The 27,113-nt window shown below is 55.3% G+C and overlaps 1 protein-coding gene across 14 annotated transcripts in view; it reads left to right on the top strand.

Moving 5' to 3' along the window:
- EP400 (E1A binding protein p400) overlaps nucleotides 1-27,113 on the top strand; it is a 98,021-nt gene that overhangs the window by 11,315 nt on the left and 59,593 nt on the right. For 9 of the 14 annotated variants that reach the window (XM_059408160.1, XM_059408150.1, XM_059408154.1 and 6 more), the window contains 13 exons: nucleotides 1,854-3,211; nucleotides 4,756-4,866; nucleotides 14,090-14,180; nucleotides 15,534-15,641; nucleotides 16,157-16,542; nucleotides 18,651-18,941; nucleotides 19,679-19,864; nucleotides 21,397-21,537; nucleotides 22,237-22,315; nucleotides 23,055-23,104; nucleotides 23,461-23,518; nucleotides 24,294-24,383; nucleotides 26,877-26,984. In XM_059408160.1, coding sequence (XP_059264143.1) covers nucleotides 1,889-3,211; nucleotides 4,756-4,866; nucleotides 14,090-14,180; nucleotides 15,534-15,641; nucleotides 16,157-16,542; nucleotides 18,651-18,941; nucleotides 19,679-19,864; nucleotides 21,397-21,537; nucleotides 22,237-22,315; nucleotides 23,055-23,104; nucleotides 23,461-23,518; nucleotides 24,294-24,383; nucleotides 26,877-26,984 — 3,022 coding nt within the window. In that variant the 5' untranslated portion in view covers nucleotides 1,854-1,888. The remainder of the gene's footprint in view (nucleotides 1-1,853; nucleotides 3,212-4,755; nucleotides 4,867-14,089; nucleotides 14,181-15,533; nucleotides 15,642-16,156; nucleotides 16,543-18,650; nucleotides 18,942-19,678; nucleotides 19,865-21,396; nucleotides 21,538-22,236; nucleotides 22,316-23,054; nucleotides 23,105-23,460; nucleotides 23,519-24,293; nucleotides 24,384-26,876; nucleotides 26,985-27,113) is intronic. The other 5 variants (XM_059408162.1, XM_059408161.1, XM_059408155.1 and 2 more) reach the window with 2 other exon arrangements.

The raw sequence follows: 27,113 nt of genomic DNA, 5'->3' as shown, positions 1-27,113 counted from the left end.
AGAGAGAGAGAGGGGGAAGCAGGCTCCCTGCTGAGCAGAGAGCCCGATGCGGGGCTCGATCCCAGGACCCTGAGATCATGACCTGAGCCGAAGGCAGCAGCTCAACCCACTGAGCCACCCAGGCGCCCCAGAAACGTTTTTGAAGGCAGCGGGCAGGCGTGCCTGGGCCTGAGCCACCCACCGCGGGGAGCTGCTCAGGGCGGCCGTTCCTCCCAACTTCCTGCTGTGATGTGTGTGCTGTAGCTTCCCTGGGATCTTGGGACTCTGTCTTCAGGGCCAAAAGCCCCTTTCCTGCTGCTTAACTAGGCACTGATTTTTGTGTTTCCCCAGGCTTTACTGGGGAAGCTACATTCTATAGCTTCTGGTTCCGTGTATCCATCTAGTTCAGCCAGGGGCCCGGGTGTCTGTCCATGTGTTTATGTATTTTTGCATTGTAATGTTGGTAACTTCTGGTTTCTGATTTTTTTTTTTTTTTTAAAGATTTTATCCATTTATTTGACAGAGATTACAAGTAGGCAGAGAGGCAGGCAGAGAGAGAGAGGAGGAAGCAGGCTCCCCAAGGAGCAGAGAGCCCGATGCGGGGCTCGATTCCAGGACCCTGGGATCATGACCTGAGCCGAAGACAGAGGCCTAACCCACTGAGCCACCCAGGCGCCCCTGGTTTCTGATGTTTTTAACCCCTGATTCTGTGAGATAGATCGGTCCTGATGCCCCGAGGATGACAGGGCCGGCCCTCTTGCTTGTTTTGGGGGCAGGGTGGGAGGAACACCAAGACATGGGGAGCTAGGTGTGTCAGAATTGACTTGAGAATTTCCAATGGTGGATATTTCTGTCCCTTTGATCCTGCCTCAGTGGGGGGCAGACAGCCAGAGGGGGCTGTAGGGGACATCGTGTCCCCAGTGGGTCATCTCCTTCACAGACATTGAGATTCTAGCTAGGTCTGACCTGGGAATGTTCTAGGGTCAGAACTGGCTTCCTGCTGCTTAGCCCTGTTCTCAGGGCTGACCCCCAGTGCATGTCTTCCACTCCCCAGCACTTGTGTAGTCCTCTGCACAAAGCAGTGTTTGGGCTAGGAGCCTCTGGAAGCTATGGTACCCGCTCAGGGAGTTTGCAGACCTCGGAGGGAGCCTCTCCGAGAGCATGAGCCCAAGTCCTGGCCGTGTTTCTTCTCTCTCTCTGAAGTCAAGGTGCCTTCCCGTTTGGTTCTGGCTCCTACTGTGGGTTTAGGTGAGGCTTTGGTGCCCAGGCCGGGCCCTTTCCCTCAGGAACTTAGGGTCTGACACGCACTGCTTTCTCTGTGTTTTCAGTTGCTGTAGCCCCGGGCTCGGTGGGGTGTTCTGCCCTGGTGATGGGGTGATGGCAGCATGCAGCCTGGCTTGTGTTGGGCAGCAGTCACTGACTGCCTCCTGGGCGGCGAACAGGGTGCTGTCCCTTCCCCGGGGCAGACAGGCAGACAGCCCCACTGCCTGTGGGAATGGAGAGGGACCACTAGGCTGGGGGAAGGCTTCTGGGAAGAAACATGCCAGTCACGAGTGCCAGTGCTGAGTTCAGGTTGTACTTGGCCTTGAGCTAGCAATGCTGGTTACCTTCCACAGTAGCTGGCTGGGATGACCCACCTCTGGGTCCCAGCAGTGACCTGGAAGGACCTGTCCCTCATCGGTGTCGAGGGGCATCATCTCCAGTGCTGTCTCTTCCATGGCTCGATGAGAATTCACAGGACTCATGGGCGTCAGGCGCCGGCCGGCACGGACCTTCACGCTCTCCCCAGGGCTGCTGAATGAATCTCGCGCCAAGTGCTGATTGGATGCTTACGTTTGTCTTCCAGTAACTTGATTTTAACTTTCATTTTTCAGGAGAACATTAAGTTGGATTAAAGAGAGGGGCGATAATGCACCATGGCAGCGGCCCGCAGAGTGTCCAGCACCAGCTGCAGCGGTCCAGGGCCTTCGCCCCCAGCGAAGGCGAGGAACAGCAGGCCCACCCAAACCCGCCCCAGTCCCCTGCCACGCCCTTCGCGCCTTCGGCCAGCCCGTCCGCACCACAGTCTCCCGGGTACCAAGTCCAGCAGCTGATGAATAGGAGCCCCGTGACGGGACAGAACGTGAACATCGCCCTGCAGAGTGTCGGCCCGGTGGTGGCAGGAAACCCGCAGATCACGCTCGCTCCTCTGCCGCTCCCCAGCCCTGCTTCTCCAGGCTTCCAGTTTGGCACCCAGCAGAGGCGCTTTGAGCATGGGTCTCCGTCGTACATCCAGGTCACCTCACCACTGTCCCAGCAGGTGCAGACTCAGAGTCCCACCCAGCCCAGTGCCGGGCCGGGGCCGGGCCTGCAGAGCGTGCGGGCCGGCACCCCTGGCCCTGGTCTGGGCCTCTGCAGCAGCAGTCCTACCGGGGGCTTCGTGGACGCCAGCGTGTTAGTGAGGCAGATGAGCTTGAGCCCATCTAGTAGTGGGCACTTTGTGTTTCAGGAGAGCCCCGGCCTCGCCCAGATGGCCCCGGGCACCCAGGTGCAGCTGCAGCACGCGGGGGCTCCCATCGCGGTCCGAGAGCGGAGACTGTCGCAGCCCCACACGCAGTCCGGGGGCACCGTCCACCACCTGGGGCCCCAGAGCCCCGCGGCCGCGGGTGCGGCTGGCCTGCAGCCCCTGGCCAGCCCTGGCCACATCGCCACAGCGAGCTTGCCGCCCCAGATCAGCAGTCTCATCCAGGGCCAGCTGGTCCAGCAGCAGCAGGTGCTGCAGGGGCCGCCGCTGACCAGACCCCTGCTCCCCGGGGTCGGGCTTGGGGGGGCTTCGGCCTTCGGGATGACCTCCCCGCCGCCCCCCACCAGCCCCTCCAGGACTGCAGTGCCCCCGGGCCTCTCCAGCCTTCCTCTCACCTCTGCGGGGAGTGCAGGCGTGAGGAAGGCCCCCAAGAAGTTGGAGGAGATCCCCCCGGCCTCTCAGGAGCTGGCCCAGATGAGGAAGCAGTGCCTGGACTACCACTACCGGGAAATGGAGGCGCTGAAGGAGGCCTTCAAGGAGTACCTGATCGAGTTGTTCTTCTTGCAACACCTTCAAGGGAACATGATGGACTTCTTGGCTTTCAAGAAGAAGCATTATGCCCCGTTGCAAGCTTATCTTAGGCAGAATGATTTGGACCTGGAGGAGGAGGAGGAGGAGGAGGAGGAGGAGGAGGAGGAGGAAGAAAAGTCTGAGGTTATCAACGATGAGGTGAGAAACAGCAGTTTCATAATGAGAGGACCGTGCTTTGCAGATTTGATTCTAGGCAACTGTAAATGAGACCTAACCTACGAGGCTGAGGTGCTTCTAGGACGTGGTTTCATAAGGTTTTGATCCAGGAGTGAAATTGAAGACGTGTTTTGCTCTTTTCTGGCCTGGAGGGGAGGAGTTGCTCTGGATGTTGGGAGGAAGATGCAGGACAGCTGTGTGAGCAGTGCTGGGCCAGGCCCGAGCATCCAGAACAAGGTCGTCCGGTGTCCTGAGGCTGGTCCAGCACGACCCGGCCCTGCCCCGTGGTCAGCTGGGGCGGGGGGTCTCCTCTAGCACTGAGGCTTGAGGTGCAGACCCCTTCTGGCTGCTTGTGTGGATTTCGCATTTCACTGCCACTGGTTCACTGTTAAAAACACTGCAGATGTGGTTTTTAAGCAGGCATTTCAGTCCCTAGCTTTTTACCATATATCAGTCATGATTCCACATCACGAGGTACGTCTGTGTGGTGTTTTCTTGATGAAAATACAGTTGTTGTGGCAAAAACTCTGAGAATTTTTCAATTTTTAGATGTAGTCTCTGGTTTGAGGTATTTTAAACTCACATGTACAAATACCTACTGAGTGATATTTGACATAGGATCTTTTTTAGATAGTGACATTTTGGGGTGTCTGGAATGGGTGCTTTATACACCCCCGGGTGGGGTTTTTCAGTACCATAGGGATTCCCGAGGTCCTTCCACTTGTATTTCCTGAAAAAGGAGTGAATCAAACCAGGGCTATAGTGAGGGATGCTGTAGCGCACTGTATTTTGTGCCTTTGTGTTGTGTAGTGTACAGTATGTTGGTGCAGCTCATTTTGTTTTACGATACAGCTAAAGTAATTTGACTCTGTCAGCTCTTCTCCTGCAAAGAAATCAGCCTTTGCTGAGCAAAAGCTGGTCTCTTTGCTCTGCCGTCCTCATTGAGATTTATGGACATATCTGTGTGGCTTTGCCATTTTGTGTTTTCTTTAACACCCTTTCCAGAAAGGATCATTTTTATTTTTCAAAAGGTTTATATTATTTTGAGGGTTACACCTCTGTTGCCACGAAATTGTGAAATTTCGTTTTCTCTCTGTTTGTGCACACTGTTTTCTGGAGGCTCAGCCCCTCCTCGGTGCTGACGAGGAGACCTGAGTTCCCTTTTTTGCACCTTCCTGCGCAGAGAGACCCACACGCGGCGGGCAGGGGGGTGGCTGCCACGCCGATGGCGTGTGTGGGCGTGAGAGCCTTGCTGCTCAGAGGCTGCCTGCCGTCGTCTTGATTGTAGTGGGAAGTCGCAGAACCTGAGCTCAAGTTGGAGTTCCCACGTGATGCGCCCTGGAGTGAGGTCATTAGGTTGTAAATCCACCGTAAGTCAGTTCGGTGTCCTTTTACAGGATTTCATGCAAAAGCGTTCCATTTTTATACACCAGACATCACTGAGCTATCAGCAGTAAAATTCTGACAAAGTTTTGAGCAGTCTTAAAAATTATGTTGCCTTTTTTTCTCAAAATATTTTCTCTCAGGTAAAGGTTGTGACAGGAAAGGATGGGCAGACTGGTACTCCCGTTGCTATAGCAACCCAGCTTCCGCCAAATGTTTCTGCTGCTTTTTCATCCCAGCAGCAACCGCTTCAGGTACTTTTCGATGGTTCTCAAATGTAGCCTCATCCCAAACTTTCCTTCATCCAGATATTTTAACCTTCAATTTTACTATTTGCTCTCCGGCATTTTTTTCCAGAGCCCATTCCTTATTTTTAAAAAATTTAAAAGACTTCCTGCATATGAAATGATAAAGTTAAGTTGCATGAGTCAATGACAACACGGATCTTAATGCATTCTTATTTTTTCTGTGTTGAGTGTGACGTGGTCGTAGCCTTCGCATGCATGTCACCTACTACAGTCCTGTTGAATGTGTGCTCAGGGCTCCTTGTGTGCTGTGTTTTACATGTTGGTTCTTTCCTGTGTCTTCTCTCTGTATCTTTAAGAACAGTGCAAAACAGAACAAGAAAAAAAAGATTTAAGCAGCTGGTAACTTGATATTTTCCGCAGCTGGAAGAAACGCTGAAGTCAGGACCGTAGGCCCCCCGGGTGTCCACTGAGTACAGACTGAGTACCACTAATTGTTTGGAAACAGAATTGTTCAGTGTTATGTCAGTGATGCCAAGACCCTGGAAGGACAGGTCACGGTCTCTCAGGAGGGAATGGATGGGTCTGGCTTCGGAGACTAGTTTCATCTCGTGGTGATACCTTTTTTTTTTCAATGTTTTTATTTTTAGTTTTGCTGTAATTTCTAACACATGTGAAAGTTGCAAAACCAGTTTTCCAAAGAACTCCTTTGTGCTCTTACCCGGGTTACCGCATGTGTCCGTTTTGCCAGCCTCTTTTGTTTTCACTCTGGTGCACGTGTAGACACACGTGTCTCCACCGAATCGGCGACAGGCTGTTGCGGATCCCACGTCACGCACTTTTAAGCCTGATGCCCCGTGTGCCTTAGGTGAGAATGTTCTCTTACCTGACGCGGTCCGGGTCACACCAGGACCATGACTAAGCCAAAGCTCATATGTGGTTTTTGTGTCTTGACCTGTTGGTGTCCTTGACAGAGTGGACCCTTACACAGGGCAGGGGCACTGTCCCCGCACAGTGCAACGCCACATACGACTCTTGACTCCCCAAAAACAGCTGTTAGCCTGCTGTTGACTGGAAGCCTTACAGATAACATAGTTGATTAGCATGTATTTTGTCTGTTAATTTGTTTTATATATTGTATTCTTCTTGTAAAGTAAGCTGGCGAGAAGGAAATCACAAGGAAGAAGAGAAAATACACTTACTGTTGTGTATAGGAAAAAATCTGCGTGTGAGTGGACCTGTGCAGTTCAAACCCGGCTTGTTCAAGGCTTGGCCCTGGTGGTTTTACCCTAGGCTGGGGTCGCCTGTTGGGCGTTGGGTGTAGTTGTCATGCCTCCTCGGTCGTCTTTTTTTTTTTAAGATTTTATTTATTTATGTGACAGGCAGAGATTACAAGTAGGCAGAGAGGCAGGCAGGGAGAGAGGGGGAAGCAGGCTCTCCACGGAGCAGCGAGCCCAACTCGAGGCTTGATCCCAGGACCCTGGGATCATGACCTCAGCCAAAAGCAGAGGCTTAACCCACTGAGCCACCCAGGCGCCCCCTCCTTGGTCTTCTTTAATCCAGCCTGGCTCCTCAGTCTTTCATGACTTTTACATTTTTGAGTTGAGGCTACTTGTTTGGTAGAATCTTTGATACTGGATTGCCTGCTGCTCCCTTGTGTCTGACTTGGGCCATGTATCTTTGAGAGGAAAACCCAGAAGTGACGCTGTGTGCAGCTCGTGCTCCCGTGTTAGGAGGCCATGAGGTCAGCAATCTTAGGACTGGTGACTTGCACTCTGACCGCTCGGTGGGGCTGGTGTCCTTCAGGCTTTTGCAATGGAAGGTTCTTAGTTTTTCTTTGGTAAATGATAAATAATCTGGGGAAGATACTTTGAGACTCAGTTAAATATCCTGTATCTCATTAAACTTTCAGCCACTAATTCTGCCATCTGGCGAGAATCCGTTTTCACCTTCAGGATTGCAGAATGGATTTTCTAGCTCCGTTGTCCCTAATGCATCGATCGGTCGGCACTCTGCTGTGAACGGTGCGCTTTCCTTTTTCTTCCGTTTACATGTTCATGTGTGGATTTTTATTTCAGTCATTAGGTTATGTCACTAATAGTATTTATTTATTTAGACTTACTGAATTCGGTAAAACTCACTCTTTTTTTGTTTGTGGTTCTGTTGAGTTGTGCCAAACCCACAGAGCTGTGTAGCCACCGTGGTGGTCCAGAAGCAGAGCTCCATCACCCTCCCAGAATCTGTGCCCCCTGCCTCTGTGATTTTGCCTTTTCCAGAATGAACGAAACCTGGATGGAGTCAGACTGCCCGTGTCTTCTGTTGCTGAGTGGCCACGCTGTGCCATTTACCAGTCGTCTGTGTCTGGGGACAGGGGTGTCCCCGCTTTGTCTCGTCACGCACCTGTTGAAGGGCAGTTGGATTGTTTACTTAGGAGTAAAGCTGCCTCGGTGTTCACAGAGAGTTTTGTGTGTGTGAACCTAGGCCTTTGTTTCATTCAGATTCAGACTTGGCAGCAGATTGTGGGCCTGTATAGGTTCGAGTTTTCTTTTCTTTTCTTTTCTTATTTATTTATTTATTTATCTATCTATTTGACATGGAGATCCCAAGTAGGCAGAGAGGCAGGCAGAGAGAGAGGAGGAAGCAGGCTCCCCGCTGAGCAGAGAGCCCGATGCGGGGCTCGATCCCAGGACCTGAGATCATGACCCGAGCCGAAGGCAGAGGCTTAACCCACTGAGCCACCCAGGTGCCCCCGAGTTTTCTAAAAAACTGCAAAGACTCCCTGGCTGTGCCCTTCTGCGCTCTGCTGCCCCCAGCGGCGGGGAGGCCCTGGTGCGTCCTGCCTGCTCCTCTCCGGTCGTGGCCCCAGCCTGCAGGGTTGTCGGTGAGTCGTCCTGGGGAAGGTCGGACTCCTGCGTGTCGCTGTTCGATTTGAGAATTCTTTGTGTGATGTGAATGCAGGTTCCCTGTCAGATAGAGATTTGCAGATGTTTTTCTGCCATTCTGAAGCTTATCTTTCTCTCTGTTTTACTGTTTTCCAGAGCAGAAGTTTTAGGTTTTGATGCAGTCTGTTTTATCATTTTGTTGGTTTTATAGATTATGCTTTTGTCATCCTTAGAACTCCTGGCTCAGCCTGAGGTCACAGAACCCTGTATTTTTTCCTGGAAGTTGTATGGTTCTGAGTTTCACACTTATGTCCACGATCCCCTTTGAGGCAGGTTCTGTATTACGTGAAAGATCGCTCTTCTGCTTGTTGATTTCCGCTTGTTCCAGCAATGTGTCTTGACAAGACCGCTCTGTTTCCGTACGCTGACCTTGCCTCGCTGCTGAAAATGAGCGGGTTCCTGGCTTGTGGGTCTCTTTCTAGACTCTCTGGGATTCCCTTCATCTTTGTGTCTTGCTTATGCCACATGGTCTGGGCCACGGTAGCTTTGTAGTAAGTCTTGAAATCAGTGTGAGTCCAACGTTTTTCTTTTCTTCTTCTTCTTCTTCTTTTTAAATGATTTTGGTCACTCTAGTTCCTTTCTATTTTCATAGAGATTTTAGAATCTGCTCTGTGGATATCTGCAGAATTTGGATTTGGATTATGTTGAATCTGTTGACCACTGTGGGAAGGAGTGATACCTTGACAGTACTGAGTCTTCCCGTCCAGGAATATGCCATATCTCGCCCTTTGTTTTGGTCATTTTTGATTTGTTTCATCAGCGTTTTATGTAGTTTTCAGCATGCCCCTTCTGTACATATTTTGTTAGATTTATACTCAGGTGTTTCCAGTGTTTCTGTGGTATTGTATGTGGTTGTTAAAAAAAATTGAGACGTTCACTGCAGATGTGTAGGAATGCGGGTGATTATTTGAACCTGTACTGTAGCCTTGCTGAACTTGTCTGTCAGTTTTAGGAGCTTTGTTGTAGATTCCCTGGGATTTTCTACATAGGGAAAGCCAAGAAAAGCAAGATTTATTTTTTTTTTTTTCCTGTTTATGTGCCTTTTATGTGTTTTTATTTTTTTGCCTTATTGTCCTGGCGAGGACTTCCAGATTTGCTCAGCGGAGTGGTCCATCAGGCTTTTGCAGTGAATAAGAATACTTATTCTTACCTTCTTCCTGATGTTTTGGGGAAAATATTTAGTGTTTTGCCATCAGGTGTGATAGGAGCTGTAGATTCTGTGGATGTCCATTACCAGGTGAAGGAGATTTCTTTTTTTTTTTTTAAAGATTTTATTTATTTATTTATTTGACAGAGAGAGAGATCACAAGTAGGCGGAGAGTCAGGCAGAGAGAGAGAGAGAAGCAGGCTCCCGCTGAGCAAAGAGCCCGATGCGGGGCTCGATCCCAGGACCCTGAGATCATGACCTGAGCCGAAGGCAGCGGCTTAATCCACTGAGCCACCCAGGCGCCCCAGGAGATTTCTTTATTTCTAGTATTGATCACGAATGGATATTGAATTTTGTCAAGTGGTATTCTTAGATCTACTTGCATGATCATGTGGTTTTTCCTTCCTGGGTCTGTACAGAAAGTGAGTTCGGTCACATTGAGGTGTGATTCATTGGCGGGGAAGGCACAGATCTGTGTTTCGGCTTGTGGGGTTTGTCAGCTGCTGGTCTAACCACTCCGCTCAGGTCTCTGTGCCCTCTGTCATCTGCTGCCCAGGGCCCTTCTGTTACTGTGTGTTTTGACCTGATGGAGCCCTTCATGCTCGGCCTCCTGCACGGTTGACGTGTCCTGGTCACTCTCTGAGCCCTTCCTTGCTGGCACACACTAAGGTTCATCTTGTGTTTTCCTTCCTCTGGCCTAGAATCAGTCCTTTCTGCAAGGGGCCATCCACTTTGGTGGGGAGGCGTAATTTGAACCTGATATTTAGGTGCTTCTCGTGATGAGTTTGAGTGACTGAAGCTAAGACCTGTGGCATTTGAGATTGTGAGAACCTGAATAAGCCGGGCGTCTTTCTTGTTAATGCTTCGTGGAGTGTCACACATTACTGTGTTTCTAGAGCACATCCGTAAGTATTTGCCTAAGGACAGTGGGACAGCGGAAGGCAGGAGGTACCTGTCAGGTTATGAAACGTGTGGCCTCCATGGTGACACAGGTTAAACCGCTGTGACTTGACGTCATGCTCACCAGATCACCAGAAATTAAACCGGACAGAATCTGCTGTTGTGGGTCAGTGGGATTCTCATCTACTTTTGACGAGAGGGTAGCACGGATGTTTGGAAACATTTTGCCTGACCTGGAAGAGGTGAGCACAGGCAGACCATATGTCCTAGAAGTGTGCTGTAAGAAATTCTTGAGGGTGTCTGCCAGAATCCAGGTGTAACGGTGTTCCTAGTGGCCCTGGTTGTAAGAGCGTCCAGCTGGTGAGAGCCGAGTGTCCGCTGGCAGGGAGGACAGGTCAGCGGGTCGCGCGCGTTTGTACAGAGCAACGTCAGCGGGAGCCGTCAGTAGGGAAGGAGGTGGTGCCTCAGTGCTGACACGCGTGGCTGCCTGTGCGGCTTGGCCACACCGTGTGGAGCAGAAGGGTGTGGGGGGAGTTGTCTAGGAAGCAGAGGCAGAGGACATGGTGTGAGGAGCTGAGTGTGTAGGTCAGCACAGTGCAGACGCTCACGCGCCCGGGCTCTGTGAGGCACGAGCCTGAGCAGCACAAGCGTTGCTCTGATTGTATTTTTATTGTGTTCAACGATTTGAGAGCGAGAGTACTAGTGGGAGGGCCAGGGGAGAGAGAATCTCCAGCAGACTCCCCGCTGAGCGTGGAGCCTGACTTAGGCTCCATCCCAGGAGAGAGTGGGCGCGGTAGAAAGAGGGGGAAGCAGGCTCCCGATCCCAGGACCCCAGGGTCATGACCTGAGCCAAAGGCAGCCGCTTAATGACGGAGCCACCCTGGTGTCCCCTTGTTATTTAGATTTTAAACAGCCGTCCTCACTGGAGATGGTTTCTCTGTCCTTACCGTGCTAGAGGAGACGGAAAGGGTAGCTCTGTGACCTTACCCCACTATTGCTAGCTTTTGTTTTTTTTTAAAGATTTTATTTATTTGAGAGAGAGAGAGAGAAGTAGCAGTGGAGAAGGTCAGAGGGAGACGCAGGCTGTCATCTGAGCAGAGAGCCGGACGTGGGCTGTGACCCCAGCACCCTGAGATCATGGCCTGAGCCGAAGGCAGAGGCTTCGCCGAGCTACCAGACGCCCCTGCTGCTGCTGTCTTGCTCCTACATGTGTGTCCTTGTTTTATGTGGATAGTTCCCAGCTTGAGGGTGTAGACTGAGTGGAGGTCGGCAGCTTGGTTTGTGGTAACAGGCGTGCAGTCAGGGCCAGGGCCTTCTCTGCGTGTGCTGGCCTCAGTTTCCCTGCCCGGTGAGCCAGGGAGAGCGCCGGTGGAACCTCAAGCTGAGATGCGGTGAGGCCTGCGCACCAGAGCTCTCCCTGCCTGCGTGTCCTGTCCCCGCTCCGACTGCTCGCCCTGACTTGCCGACCACAGGCCCAGTTAGTTCATAGTTGGGTTTATTTAAATTGGGCTGAGATTTACGCCCAGCAGACTGCCCGCTGTCGCGACTGCCCTCAATTTCCTCATCCCGAGTAACTTCGGTTTGTTCCCCGTTCGGGGGCAGACCGTCTCTCTTGTGAGCGGCACCCCCAGTGCCCTCACCTGTTCTTTCTCTGGTGGAGCTTCTCCACTCCCCGGAAACTACGCTGTCTTTTATGGATAAGGTCTGTTTTGCTGCTCTCTTAAAATGGGCACTCAGAGTTCAGTTCCCATCAGAGAATCTCTGTTTTCTCTCTCTTTTTTAAGAACTCTAATAAATGATTGCTAATTGAAATCAAGCTCATTTTTAAAAGAATTATTTATTTATTTTTGCAATTGAGAGCACGAGCAGGGGGAGAGGCAGAGGGAGAAGCAGGCCCCCCACGGAGCAGGGAGTCTGATGCGGGGCTCGATCCCAGGACTCCGGAATCATGACCTGAGCCGAAGGCAGACACTTGATGACTGAGCCACCCAGGCGCCCTCAGGTTTTAGTTTAAACACTGCAGTATCTTTCCCAGTAGAATAGTCAGCCAGACAGTGTAAGAGAAAGCAGAGTCATTCTGACGGCAAGAGTAGGGGCAGCCAGGAAGCGGGGGGAAGGGAGAGGCTGCCCCTACCTGCCCCGTGGCTGTGATGAGCACAAGTTCTTTATTTCAGTAACGTCCAGTGTTTTAGCCTTTTCCTGTGGATGCCTCGTTCCGCAGCACCGTTTTGGAGAAGACTTTGCATCCCCTTTGGGGGCTGTGCAGCCCTGAGGGGGTGACTGGGCCGCGTGGGCGTGCGTCCCCTGGGCTTGGCCTGGCTGTTGTCTTCCCAGCGCCCGGCCGGGCCGCACCTGGGCGCCCCGGCCTGCGGCTCCGCTTCTCCCAGCACCTCGCCTGCAGCTCGGGGCCTCCGCTGCCTGCTCCTCCCTCCAGTGAATCTTGTCTTCCAGAGAGCTTGTTGTTCAGTTCGGGCACCTCCGTCTGGTTCTCTTTCTTGATAGTTCCTTCTTTGTGGTCACGGTTTTCCTGTGTTCTTCGTTGCAGTATGTTTTCTTTACGTCCTTGGGCTTCTTGAAGTCGCTGGGGTCCCTGCTGCTGAGCCCGGCGTTCACGTGGCGTGGGGTTTGTGCCTGTGTGCTGTGCTGTGAGCGTGGCTTGGGTTTTCCTGCGTCTCTGTGTCTGGGAGAGACTCCGGACGCTGTGAACGAGGCGTTGCAGACACCGGGTTCGGTTACGGTCTTCGAGCAGTATTGCCCGCTTCGGCGTCAGGAGCGAGCGCGCTTGAGTTGGAACTCTCCCGACTGAGGGCACCTGAGAGCTCGGCGTGCTTTCCTTGGCCTGTGCTTGGAGTCCGTGTGTGCCTGCTGTAGGAGGCAGCTGGACACCAGGGACTCGGGGCCTCCCCGTGTGCAGTCATCTCCCGGGCCGACTCTGCTTCTCTGCTGCGGTGCTGTGCGCTCCGTCCTCGCGGTCTTCCGGCCAGTGAGGCTGCGTCTGTCTGGGTCTGGGCTGGCCGCATGGCGCGGGCTGGGGCCTGCCCTCAGGCCAACTCCTGGTTCCTGTCCTTCCTCGCAGGCGTCCAGTCCCACCCTCCAGAGTTCGTGTTCGTCTAATAGGAATCACTTGGCCATTTCTGGACGTAGAAATTTTTGCCAGTTTCTGTTATTTAAAGAAAGGGCTTCTTTTGATATAAAAGTATATGTTCATTGTAGGATGTTTGGAAGATCTAGAAAAGTGCCCAATTAGGAATTACTTCTAATCCCGTGCCCAGAGACCACCGCTGTCACACACCACGTGGTTCAGATCTTCTCTCCTCCCTCCTTTCCCTCCTCTCTTCCCCCCTCCCCGTCTTCACTCAGCGTAGGTAGCAGCGCCCACTTTGCCCTCAGCCGGTCACTGCACCTGTCCCCAGGGGAGGCCCTGTAGCGTGGCTGGCGCTGGCACCGACCTGTAGCGTGGCTGGCGCTGGCAGGGTGCCCCCCGCCCCGGGCACTGCCTTGTGTAGGCGTGCGTGACTTCGGCGTCCAGCGTGCTGGGTTCAGCACGGCGGACCCCGTGGGACCGTGAACACAGTGTTCACGACGAGGGCTCGGTACACATCGTCCTTAGCAAGCAGCAGCCCGGCGGGGACGGTACCCAGATGTGAAGGCGTGGGGCGCCCCGACTTGGCCACTTCCCGTCTGTGCCAGAAGCTCCCTGTGTCAACTGTGGACATCGCCTGTACGCGCGTTACCCGGCGTCCCCAGCTGTGTAGGGAGCCCGCTGGCCACAGTGCCATTGAGGAGACCCAAGTTTATCAGAGTGTTGTCTGTCAGGCAGGGTTTTAGTGTCATTTTCCAGGAGGAAGAGATTTTCAGTTTTTGTGTTTTGGGGGTTAAGTGATGACAGGCAGCGTGGCCGACGGAGGCGCAGGTGTCGGACTGAGGACCCGTGTTTGCTGACACGGGCTTGTCCTTTGCCGTTTCTGTTCATTTCTGAGGGAACGTAGGTCTGCACTGATAGGAAACTCCATTTAAAACCAGAATAAGATCTAACACATCCTTTTTCTCCCTTCCAGAGGTAAGTTAGAACTTTAAATTCCGTGTTATATGAGAACGTACATTACACGTGCTGCGCAGCTAGCATTTCTCTAGTTAGAGAGTAGGGAGGCCAGTGTGTGCTGTAATCACGGTAGTTTAGTTCATACCGTGCTTGTAAGGCACCGACACGATCAGACTCTCACGTGCCCGTTTTCTCTTGCAGCAGCAAGCTCTGGCGGGGGCCCTTGTGGCGGGGCCCGCGAGTGTGGCAGAGACGGACCCCTTTAAGAGGCAGCAGGCGGGGACCCCAGCAGGTATGTCCCAGAGCACGGCCCGAGTGGCCTGAGGGGGCGCACAGGGTAGTGGCTGCATGAATGCTGATGTGCTTAGTTTTGGTGACTTTCTTTCTACTTTGAGAGTAATTTGTTTGTGCTGATCGGCTGAAGAGAGCATCTGTGTGGCTGCATGGGTGTGTACTGAGAAGTTTGCCCACTGAGTTTGGGAGGTTCCATTTCGGGTTTATGTGCGCTGGCAGGCCCTTAGTCCTCATGATAGGATTGAGGGTAAAACTGCCTTCTTTTTCAAGTTGTCAGTCGCTTTTTTGTAAACTAAATTTTTTTTCGAATTATAAAAACACATGTGTTTTGTGAAAGATTTGGGCAGTCAAGGAAGCTGTGAGGCAGGTGTCCCTCTGCTTTGGTGTTCCTTCCCTGTGCCCCACCACAGAGCTCACTGCCGCCGCCGTCTGTGTGCACGCCGGACCTGCTGCCCGCACACTCGCGTGGTCACCCGTGGTCGTCCCGAGGGGGTGTGGGTGCGCTCCCTGTGCCCTGTTTGGTCGCCAGCAGTTATTTCCCAGGCCGCCTCGGCCACCCCGGACCACACTCTTTCCGATGGCCGTGCCTTCCTCCGGCGCGTGGGGCTCCGGCCGTCTGCACGTCCGTGGTAGCGTTCCTCTCCATAGCCTCCTTTCTCTGAACACTGAACCCAGATTTTATTTATTTTTTGACACATTTGTCACTGTATCTAAGGGAGAAGCTCCTGGGAATGAAAGTGCTTGGTCAGACCACACGGGAATGCACGTGGTCCTCAGAAGGGCCGGCCTTTCTGCAGTCCCGTCTCCAGTGTCTGGTGCTCTCACGTTGTGGCCAGTGGGTGGAGCACGATCACTGCTCTGGTCTTTGTTGCTCTGCGGGGGGAGCACGGCTCGTCTGGTGTGCCGTGGAGCTCTTCAGTTTTGATGCGGCTGCTTGGTCCTTGCCGTGTTGTTAACCTTTTGTGACTCTGCCTCTGCTGAGCCCTTTTTGCTCTTCACCTGTTCTGTGTGTCTGGTCGCTGGCACCTCTGCCATGAACGTGGAAGAGCTTTCTGCATGGTGGCCCCGCCAGCCTCTCGCGCATGCGCGTGCCGTGCACACCGTGGTCTCCTGGGGTGCCATCCGCCCTTGCTTTTGTATGAGGCTGCTTCTTACACTTGTGAAGTTTTAATGGAAAGAACTTATATTCATCGACCTTAGCCTTTCTGGCTTGTGGATTTTGGTTCACATATGGAAGGGCCAAAGGGCCTCCCTGTTCAAAGATTATTAAAAAAAACCCTGACACATGTTTTTTCTACATCTTTTGTGTTGTTTTTACATCGAATCACACCTTTTCTGAAACTTATTCTAGAGCCGTCTAAGCGGCCTCGGCTTGAAGTGGGCCACCAGGGGCCAGTTTTCCAGCATCCGGGGGCGAACGCAGGGGTTCCTCTTCAGCAGCTCATGCCCACGGCTCAAGGTAAGGCCCGGTGGCCGCACTGGCTATTCCCGCTCAGAGTGCGTGCAGCGGAGAGGCCTCGTGGCCTGGCGTCTGGTGGGACTCATGCGGTCGCAGCCGTGCCACGGATGTGGTTCCTGGGGCTGGGACACGGCTCTGAGCTCTGGTGCGGGTGAGGGCAAGGGCCAGTGCAGGCAGGCCCTCTCCCTGAGGGAGCCCTGCCTCTCTTCCTCCTTGGGATCCTGCCCCTCGCACGCCAGCACACTCCTTGGTTGCTTCTGTGGTCGGGGCACTGGTTACCGTGCCTGCTCGGCTTGGGGCTAGCTTGCAGGGCTCAAGCACCTTTCTTTCCTTCTTTGTGGGCTCGTTTATGACACTAGAGGTATGTAACAGACGTTTGTACCAGTGGCATTTCCCGTTGGAGTGTGCGGTGGTTCCAACGGGTCCTTGATGAGCACCGGGGTGGGAGATCTGCTGTGCGCGGAGAGGCTGGGGGCTGCAGACTCAGCGCTGCTGGGGCTGTTCCTCTCTTGCAGGAGGAATGCCTCCGGCCCCTCAAGCTGCCCAGCTCGCCGGACAGAAGCAAAGCCAGCAGCAGTACGACCCAACCACGGGGCCCCCGGTGCAGAACGCCGCCAGCCTGCACACCCCGCCGCCGCAGCTCCCTGGCAGGCTGCCCCCCGCCGGCCTTCCCGCCGCACCCCTCCCTCCAGCGCTTCACTTTCCTCAGCAGCCTCCGGCGGTGGAGCCTCACGTGCAGCTCCAGGTCCCTGCGAAGACGCCACAGTCGAATGCCTCTATCCCCGTGCCCCCGCCCAGCCAACTGCCGGCGCCGCCGCCGCAGCCCGTGCCGCAGTCCCTGCACGCCCCGATGCCTGGGAAGGCTCAGATGCAGGCCGCGCAGCTCTCTTCCCAGCCACAGGTACTTGGTGGGCACCTGTCCTGTTGCTTAGAAGTGAAAGGTGAACCGAGACGTGCGCTGCATGGGTGTGTGTGCTGTCCTGCCCTCCTGGCGGCTTGCTGTCCCACTTGGAGCCAGTACGTTGCCCAGCGTCCCTTTATCCGCCTCTGTGGCCCCAGTTACGCTCTGGGAACACCAGCGAGCAGTACAGGCTAGTTGCTGCTGGTGGTTTGGTGGCCACGCAGAGGGCATCCTGGCTGTCATCCCGGCTGATGTGTCCAGTGATGCAGGCGGATGGCAGGTGCCCTCCCACCAGTGCACAGCGGGGGTGGTGCGAACGCAGGGCTGCCGTAGGCTGCGTGGCTACAGCGAGCTCCTGGTGTAGGCCTGTCCACGCCCGGCCGGCTGCGGGGCCCCCCACGGGCACCTCCCTCTTCTGGGTGCTCTGCGCTCTGCGAAGGCACAAAGCCTTCTTCCCTGGGTTTCTAGCATGATGCGCCTCGTCCCCTACATGATGCGCCTCGTCCCCTACCGATCGTCATTGGCCCAGATCCTTTTTTTGAGACGCGTGCAGGGTTTGACCCATTCTGGTGACAGGGTGACGGCGGCTGTATCTGCTTCGTGCTCACCACCTGTTTGGCTTTGGGCGCCGTGGAGAGACTTTATCGGCATTATTTTTTCTGCCCAGCAGCTCTAGGATGTACAGTCTTTGTCATCCCCATTTTACCATAAAGAGACTCGAGAGACTGAAATAACTTGGCATGATCACCTGGTTGGTGACTGGAGTAGCTGTGATCTGTGCCCCAGTGGATTCTGGATCCTTTTGTGCAGGTCTGCGTGGCCGTGCAGTGGCCACGCTCTGCGTGTCTTGGGGACCCAGCACTGTTTTTGTTACATTTTTGTGGAAACAGGTCTCTCTGGTTCTATCTAGTACTTTGTTTTATTGAGGTACACGGTTAACTTCAGGCCACACTGGGGTTTTGCTTGGATTCCTTGACGTGACCCTGTTGTTGAGAGGATCGGCTCCTTAGAAAACCCATGGAAACGTCCCTTCTAGATTGGGTCGGGCTGATAGACTTCCGTGAAGGGCCACAAAGAGGGGACGTGAAACACGTCAGGACCGTGGGCCACACGGTCTCCGCTGTAGTCTCCGAGCCCCGTCGCTGATGGCGAGCAGTCCCCGAGCACGGAGACGGGGGCCGTGGCGGGTGCTGCTAGAGCTCTCTCTCCAGGAGCACGGCCAGCCGCAGTCGGAGACTGGGTGAGGTGGAGGCAGGAGTCGCACACTGCCCAGGTGCAGAGAGTTTCCGTCGCTGTCTCCCCGGGTTCCAGGCTCTAGGCGTGCCTCTTACATTGTGGGGCCGCCTTGCCTTCTCTGCTTTCTGCCTCCCCACAGAAGTCCTGTGGGAGCTCAGCTTTTGTCTCAGCCGGGGTGGGAGGGGTTCCTCTGGCTTGACCTGCTCTGATGGACAGAGATGGAATCTCTGCCTGACAGATTGCCTGCCGGGAGAGGGGCATGTGGAGTTGGTGTTCACTTTTAAAAGAAAAGGTATAAGATGAACATTTGGTACTTTTCAGTTAAGAAGAGGCTTGTACAGGGGCACCTGGGTGGCTCTGTCTTAAGCGTCTGCCTTTGGCTCAGGTCCTGATCCTGGGGTCCTGGGATCGAGCGCTGCATCGGGCTCCCTGCTTGGCCGGAAGCCTGCTTCTCCCTCTCCCACTCTTGTGTTCCCTCTCTTGCTTGTGTCTCTTTCTCTTTCAAATGAATGAATAAGATCTTAAAAAAAAAAAGCTTATACAATTATAAATTCTGAAAAATAATTTGAACAGGAGAAACAGCTGCAAAAAGCAAAAAACAGAGGAAGAGGCTCCCCTGGGATAAGACGGCCATGAAAGCCGAGTTTGAGATGCGTTCTTGGTGCAGCATTGTGGAGTGCAGGGATGTGTCCCCACTGTGAGCGTGGTCGGGCGGGTGTGTCCGTGTGTCCGTGTGCCCACGACCTCTATGCTCTGCTGCGGAGGGGCTCCCCTGTGCGCACCTCTGGGGGCGACGCGGTCTCTGACATGTGGCTGCACCCGTGGGAGGGTGAGGTCTCCTGTTCACCATTGGCCTGTTTTCTGCCTGCCAGACGGTGGCGTCGACGAGACCGCCCGTGGACCCTGCCCAGCCCTGTCAGCGACCCCCGCCGGCGGCCTCTTCTACCTCGTCCATAGCTCCTGCCGGCGGCTCGGGCCCGTCACCGGTACGGGTCTCTGCAGGGAGTAGACCCTCCTCGGCAGCCAACAAGTCGCTGTCTCCGGTCACCTCCCGGTCCCTGGGGGCAGCTGTGTCAGCACCGCCCAAACCCCAGAGCCCAGCTCAGAATGCCGCCCCACCCCAAGACAGCTCTCAGGACAAGCTGGCAGAACAGATAGCACTGGTAAGTGCACTGGGAATGTCAAGAGGGTTGTCCCACGTGTTCTAGTTTGTGAAGCTCGTCTGATCTCAGTATCTGCACAGGATGCATAGCTGTAGCGAGGAGGGTCAAACGTGGTTTCTGATCAGTTAGAAACCAGGGTTACCACTGGGAAACTGGACCTGTCCTGCTGAACATGGACTTGTGGGGGGGAACGTCCTTTCTTTGCTGACCTCCCAGGCGGCGTTCCGTGCGGGCTGCAGGGCAGGGCCAGGAGGACGGCTGAGGCCAGCGTGGCCGTGGCCTGGCCCCTCGTCAGTGCTTGCTGTTTATGGGGTGACTGAGCAGTTCAAACTTCCTGAGGGGAACTAAACATACCGAGGTCGGTAGGATGTCCCAGCCCCAGTGTTGGCTGTTGTCCGGAGCTCACTCGGTGCTGATGTGTGGCCAGCCTCGGGTGAGCCGGCCCTCCCCTTCGCAGTGGTTTTGGAGCAAGGGCCAGGCACGTGTCTGTTTCCCTTGTCAGTGCTCTGGTGTGAACGTTGGCCCGTGCATTTGGTCTGTGTTTCAGAGACAGGGTGTCACCGTGCTTCCCCGGTCTCCGGGGAGGGTGGCATGTCTGCTGACCTCTCTAGGGCCTCTTTGGATCTTTGCATCCGGTCCTGTCTTTGTTACTGAGGCTTTGTGAATTCGGGGTGTGACTTAGTGGGGCGCACTTAGTAATTGCGTGTGGGACACACCTTGCCCCGTACTCCTCACAGGAAAACCAGATCCATCAGCGGATAGCAGATTTGAGGAAAGAAGGCCTGTGGTCCCTCAGGCGGTTGCCCAAACTGCAGGAGGCCCCACGCCCCAAGTCGCACTGGGACTATCTGCTGGAGGAGATGCAGTGGATGGCCACGGACTTTGCCCAGGAGAGGAGGTGGAAGATGGCCGCGGCCAGGAAGGTGAGGCACAGGGGATGGCGGTTCCCGGACAAGTGCGTGTTCACTGCTGTGTGTGGGGTCCGCAGACCGCCTCTCAGGGGCTGGCCTCCTAAACACGGCGCGTGTCCTGGCACCATTGAGGAAGTAACCGTGCTGTGCGGTTTCCTTGCGAGGGGCCGTCTTCAGAGCCCTGGGCTGGACCGCGGGGGGCGGACGTGTCTGCCCCTGCTGCGGCTTCCGCGTGCGTTCAGCTGCTGCTTGTCAGCCCCTCCTGGCGGTCGGGAGGCCTGCAGCCCCCAGAACCCAGGCTGGTGCCAGGGCTGGTGTGATGCGGGCGCCGAGAAGGCCCAGGGTTGGCAGGGGGCAGTGAGGCTGGTTGGCTTCTGGGCAGCCAGGGGGCGGTCCTGGGCCTTCAGACTGCCCACTGCCCTGCACTGCCTGGTCTTCTGTCCAGCGCCCTCCCAGTTCTGGCTGAGGATTGGTTTCCTTCTTACTGGTCCTAAAGCGGACACCCAGTCCTGGGGAGCCTTTAGCAGATGGCTCCAGCGTATATACTAGGAATGCAGAAGGGGACAGCGTTCCAGAAGCCTTAGGTCTCAGAGTACAAAGCAGCTGTCTTTGCCTACGTGTAAACGGCTCTGGGCCTTGCTTCTCTCACGTCACTGCACTGCCGTCTGTTCCTTGGGGCATACCTGCTCTCTTCTTGGTTCCCGTGTTCTCAGGCCTGGGGAGTGGTCCCGTGTGCCCTGCTGTCTACCCCTGTCCCCGAACTCTGCTTTCCTTACGTAGGCTGGGGTCTTAAATCAGATTCATGGAATTCAGAAAAACCTGATTGCTCCTTAGGCACGGTTTTTTCATAAAGGATGATGGTCCTGAGCATGTGGGCACCAGGTGGGTAGGGCACCAGCAGCTAGTGCTACCCCTCTTCTGTGAGAGACTGCAGACCCTGAGCAGCAGGAGGCTTTGTGCCAGGGCTGTGATTGGACCAGGACACGGCCCCAAGGAGTCTGTGAGTGGGGGGGGGGTGTGTCGTGTCCGTCCGTGGTGTCCAACAGGCCTCTAGCAACTTCTCCCCGCAGTGTGTTGGCCTGCAGCCGGGCATGCCCAGGCTCACGAGGTGTCTGTTGCCAGGTTCCTTCTCAGCACCTTTTGGAGGACTGCTGGTAGGAGAAGAGAGCCCAGACCCTGGAAGGCGGGTTGGGATTTAAAGGAAAAGCCGGGAAAATGATGAACTCCCCCCAACTTGTGGTACAAGTGATGTCTGTTGAAGGTGTTCATGTTGGACGGAAAGATGTTGATCGTAGGTCACGTGGGGGAGGATTGTGACGCAGTATGGTGTACCTCCTGGGGGAGAGTCAGTGTATTTAGTAAACTAGCACTTTGTAGAAAGCCAGGCAGCGTGTTGGCGGCGTTTTGTGCTGGTGTGGGCGCGGCCCCTGCACCCTCAGAGCAGGCGAAGGCACGTCCCCCTGCGTGTCTGTGTCGGCGGCCGGGGGCCCTGTGTGCCTGCCTGTGGCCACATGGTGTCAGGTCTGCAACCCTTGCTTCTCCAGCTCATCAGGACAGTGGCACGTCACCATGAGGAGAAGAAGCTGCGTGAGGAGAGGGGAAGGAAGGAGGAGCAGAACCGACTGAGACGCATCGCTGCCTCCACTGCCCGGGAGATAGAGTGTTTTTGGTCAAATATTGAACAGGTAAATCCTGGAATTTAAATGGGGTCCTGAGGGGGCGCCTGGGTGGCTCAGTGGGTTATGATTCCAGGGTTATGATTCCAGTGGCTCAGGTCATGATCTCAGGGTCCTGGGATCGAGTCCCGCATCGGGCTCTCTGCTCAGCAGGGAGCCTGCTTCCTCCTCTCTCTCTGCCTGCCTCTCTGCCTACTTGTGATCTCAGTCTGTCAAATAAATAACATCTTAATAAATAAAAAAATAAATAAATGGGGTCCTAAAAACATAGACTGTGTTTTCTGAACGTGCCTGGCCGAGGGACGCGGAAATCTGGGCAGTCGTGCCCGCTGCATCCCTGGGACAGGTGCGTGCACCCGCGCTGCTTCCTGGACTCCTGGCTGTGCACCACGGCCTTGGCTTCGTGCCGTTGGCAAGGAGCCATCTAGTGTTTCCGTCCGTGTAAACGCCACTCATAGGAGGCAGCCCATTTCCCACGTGGCTTTTGCGCTGCGCATCCGTTACAGAACACGTTACCCTGCCCCGGCCCGTGTGGCTCAGGCAGCGCATGGCTGTGGAACAGCTGGCGGAATGCCCTACGGCTTCATCCTGACGGGGTGGTGGGACGGCTGTGCTTTCCGACCCCGCGTGTGAGTTCGGACGTCCTGTGCAGAGCTCCCGTGACCTCCGTCCCTAACGGCCTATTTGTACTCCACTCTTTGTACTCAGGTCGTGGAGATAAAACTACAAGTAGAATTGGAAGAGAAAAGGAAAAAAGCCTTAACTTTACAGAAGGTGCCCAGGAGAGGTAGGACACGTCTTAGAAGCCCTCATATTGTTGTGGCACTTTCGTGCCCTGCTGTCCCGCAGCTGGTTGCCGTGGTGGCGCCGGGGGCACTTGCTCACCAGTTTGAGCCCGTCGTTACGCGGCCCCCCATGCAGCTGCTGTAGCAGTGAATGCCGCTCTGAGGTTTGCTGGCACAGGTCAGCGCCCCGGGCCCCTTGATCAGCTTCGGGCGCTCTTGGGGTTGAGGTTCTGGGCCTGTGCCCTGTGGCTGGTGCCGGACACTGAGATGATCTCCCCCAGGGGTTTGCACCTCGTGGGCACCTCTGTGGTTGGGGCATGGCCTCTGCAGTGCTCTGACGGGACCGCCCCTTCCCTGGACACTGTGATGTGGGCCAGGCAGCAGTGGATGTAGCTGTCACTGGCTGGGGTGGGTCAGGGGGCATGATTCTCATTCTGCTGGTGAGGGGATGGAGGCAGAGCGGCGGGCTCTGCGTGGAGTCATAGAGCCGTGAGACTGTAGAGATTCTAGAAGACACACGTTGCCATTTAGCGCCCAGGTTCACCTCCCAGACCAGAGACGTGTGGGGAGCTGCCAGAGAACTTGGTAGGTCCAGGACTGCTGGCTGGGGCTGTGCTGCGGCCCAGTTCCCAGAAGGAAGGAGGCGGAGCTGATACTCGCTGTCCTCCCGCGAGGAGGTACCAGTAGGGCACGGCCTACACACGTAGCTTCGGTGAAAGTAATCAGCTTCCTTGTCTTTAGGAAAAGAGTCAAGGCCTCAGGGGCTGGATGCACTGCCGGAAGCTTTCCTGGTAAGTTGAGGCTCCTGTACTAGATAAGAGAGGGAGACCACCAAGAAGACACGGCGCCTGATAAAGCAGGTCCCTTTTTTGTCCGGAGAAACGTGTATATTTCGTCCGTAGTAGTCCCTCTGGGGAAGAAGCCTGGTTTTTAGTGTTCGGCTGTCACGGGGTGTTGATCTGGGGACAAGGGAGGACACAGTGCCGGATGTAGTTCCACCTGCCTGCCGCCTAACACCTGTGCCTCATGGCAGTCCGGGCTGGCGTGGGCGCCCCAGGCTCACCGCGGTCTTCCTGGGAGCGTGTGAAGTAGACGTTTCTGCTTGCGTTTCCCATTCTGTGTTTGCAGGTTTTATTCTCTGTTTCAGGAGTCGGGGTTGTCTGGAAGGAAGAGGAAAGCTAGCACATCTCTGACTGACGATGAAGGTCTGTCCCCTGGCACTCTCTCGCTGTCCGCATGGCGGGCTCTCTCAGACTGCAGGCGTAGCGCTTGTTCAGTGCTGTCAGGGTGCCTGGGGTCCCAGTGACTTGTGTCATTGGGGGCCAGGCACCTTGGAGGGGGTGGGTGGGTGTCTGCAGAAACAAGCCAGACTGTGGAGGAGGGAGAGCGCAGGAGTGCTCGGAGACGTGTTGTTTGCGTGGAGGAGCCTGCAGGGAAGGGCGGAGGCTGGTGGGAGAGAAGGTGTAGTCCGCTGGCGGGGCTGGGGCGTGAGAGCTGTGCTCAGATCGGAGGCAGGCCGGAGCTGGGCCAGTCCTGCTGTGGGCTGCCGGTGGGTTCTTCTCACCCAGAGTCACGTCTCTGTTGGACGTGCGGTGCGGGGTGTGGGACCACCCTGGTCTGAGGTGCTGGTTGCACAGGACGGGAGCTGAGCTGAGGGAACGGCGTGCCGAGCAGTGGCTGGGACCCTGGTGTGGGTGATGACACAGTCAGCAGGACCCCGTGCAGCCTGCTCCTGGGATTTTGTGCTGTGGGGTTAGCAGGGGGATGAGAGGTTTGACAGTGCTCCGTGTTCTGCTGGAGACGGTCTGTCGAGTAGCGAAGACCCAGGCCGTGTCTCACGCCCCGGACGCTCAGTACAGCCGCACTTCCAGACTTCACCCGGAAAACAGAAAGGCCCGGTTCAGCTCTCATAGCTGGCGAGACCGTGTTGGAGGCTGGTGGTGTTACAACATCCCTGACATGTCGTGGTGACTGTTTCAGTGGAAGACGAGGAGGAGACCATAGAAGAGGAAGAAGCGAACGAGGGGGCCGTGGACCACCAGGCAGAGCTGTCCAGCTTAGCCAAAGAAGGTGGGCTGCGCGCCGTGCCACAGATGCCCTTAGGAAGTGTTGAACACGTACAGAAGAACGTGGGAAAACCTGTGAGATCCAAAACCCAACACAGCCCTCGAGCGCCGGCGTCCAGGCCACACCGCACAGCGTGGGGCAGAGTGCCTGAGACACCGCACGCTGGCCGGTGACCTGCCCTAGCGGCTCGTCGCCTCCGCTGTGGTTGCCCTGCCGCCCGACACGGCCCGGGGTGCTGCTGGGCTTGCTCGGAGGACCGGCGTCTCAGTGGCGTCGCACCCTGGCCTTAGCGCGCTTTCTCTGGGCTCTCCCGTCCCCGAGCTTCGTCTGGCCGTGGTGTGTCGCTGCGGCTTCCCTAGCTGTCACTGCTGAGCCGCTTTCCGGGCATGACCGTGTCATTGATTCCCTCGTGGGTTGCTGCTGAACATTCAGGTTGTCCCCTGGTCCGCCCTCAGCACGCTGCGGGAGTGCTCCTGTGGCTGGGGTCGGCACACATGTGTGTGCCAGAGTGGACGGGCCGGGCCAGTGTGCACACAGGCCACTGGATGAGATTGGCCTGGCAGGGGCTGCGGGGCTCGCTCCAAGCCCCACACGTCGGGGTGCTGTTGCTGCCCTGGTGAGGGGAACACGACGTCTCCTGCTACTTGTGGGTGGCACGTCTCGGAGAACAGATGAAGGGTGGCACCTTTTCACGGGTTCCTCTTTTCCACCGTGGGCTTGAGCTTGCTTTCCCGTGTCTGCGTGCTGCAGCTGTGCGTTGTGATGTGGCCATTTCACTGGTCACATGCATCTCAGCGGCCCCTCCCTGCTTGTGCCGTGTTTCCGTCATCCTTATGGGGCTTTCTGATGCACGGGTGTTCTTGACTTTAGTGTAGTTGGATTTGTCAGTCTTGTTTAAAAAAAAATCTCTCTTTTTTCAGAGATTTTATCTATTTGTCAGAGAGAGAGCACGCAAGCAGGGGAGAGGCAGAGGGAGAAGCAGGCTCCTGCTGAGCCGGGACCCAGATAGGGGACTGGATCCCAGCCCTGGGATCATGACCCTGGCCGAAGGCAGATGCTCAACAGACTGAGACCCCCAGAGGCACAGGAAGCCTCTTTTCACCTCAAGATCATGAGGCAGTTTTCCTGTTTGTCCACAGATTTTTTAATTTCACTCTCACATCCGTGTCTCTGATCCATTTAGAATAGCCTTTGCCTGTTGTGTGGAGCAAGAGTACAATTCTTTGGTTCCTTCCTTCCTTCCTTTTTTCCTTTCCCCAAACGGATCCCAGTCGTCTTGGCCCCATTTGAAAGGCTGGTCCCTGCTCCTGCTGGTCCTGGCCAGCTCAGACGGCAGGCTCTTCCCCACCTGCTGTCGTGCTGTCACGCTGCTGGCCGGCGTGGGTCCTTGGGCTCCGTGCTGGTCCTGAGCGCGGGCTGGGGGTCCTTCCGCATCCATCCTCTCGGGACGGCCTCGGCCACCTCCGGGCCTCCTCCGGGCCTCCTCCGCCTCAGGACAGACATCCACAGGGCCTCGTGGCCTGGAGTCGGAGGGTGATAGTCGACACTTGCGTCTTGACGAGGCCGAGCTTTTCCAGTCCCTGATCACGGTGTGCCTGCCTGTCCACTCACGCAGGTCGTTCTCGGGTGCCTGCAGGGACATTTTACGATTGCAGGTTTTTTGTGAGGTTTGTGTTCAGGTGCCTGGTCTGTTTCAGAGTTGTAGTAAGGGGTGTGTTCACTAAGGGCGGGAGGGCAGCGGCCCTGTGGAGCTCACACACACCCTTGGGCACGGCCTCCCCTCCACCCCCAAGAGCGTCCACTCTGCCTGTCGCATCAGCGCCGGCTTGCTGCGCTCCTTCCTGCGCTCCTTCCGGGGAGGGGTGCGCTTGGGCGAGGTCTGGAAGGGAGCACCTCCTCCCCCAGGAGCACTGTATGGTGGCCTGGCGGCTGCTCCCTCCGCCACTCTGGCGCTCCTCATGCCTCCTCCATGCCCTGCTTGTGTTCCTGTTGCTGTGGCTTCCCCCGAACGGGGTGCGCCTCGGGCAGGTTGGACTCCGTGCCAGCGTCTCTGCCACGCTCCGTAGGCGGACACGGAACAGCCCCGCTGGCCGTCTGCTAGGGCAAGCTCTTGGTATGGGAGGAATCACAACTTTTTTATGTACTTTTTACAGCATTTTTCTGCTTAATTTTTGTTTTGACTTTTATTTGGTGTTTCTTTTTTTCATATCATCAATTATTTTCCATCAGCAGTGTTTTTATTATTACGTTTATTAGGTTATAGCTTTTAGTCTTCATTTATGAGGTTATTTTAGAAATCTTAAGAATTCCTTTATGAGGAAAAATTGAATTTTCCATGTCATGTCGAAGATTCTCATGTTTATAAAGAATGTGCCTCAAAGACGGTATCAGTAACGGGCAATAGTTACTTTTTGGAAAAAACTAATTGCAGGAGGGCTGCAGCTGTGCTTTCTCGTGCTGTAAACTATCCCCCCCTTTTCCCGTGATCCTTTCCAGCTGAATTGCCCTTAATTGACTTGATGAAGTTGTACGAAGGAGCTTTTCTGCCCAGTTTCCAGTGGCCGCAACCGAAGCCCGACAGTGAGGAGGCGAGCGAAGAAGAAGGTCTGTGTTGACGTCTTTAAAGATCTCACCCATGGCAAAAGCCAGGTCACATGGAGGAGGGTACTTACGACAGGGTTTAAGTCACCTTCCTTTCCTCCTAGACTGATGGGAGAGAAAGATGCGAGCCGT

This window comes from Mustela nigripes, chromosome 8, assembly GCF_022355385.1.
Source record: "Mustela nigripes isolate SB6536 chromosome 8, MUSNIG.SB6536, whole genome shotgun sequence".
Classification (NCBI taxonomy): Eukaryota; Metazoa; Chordata; class Mammalia; order Carnivora; family Mustelidae; genus Mustela; species Mustela nigripes.
Note: the sequence above shows the minus strand (reverse complement) of the source record. Positions and strands in the feature narration are given on the sequence as shown.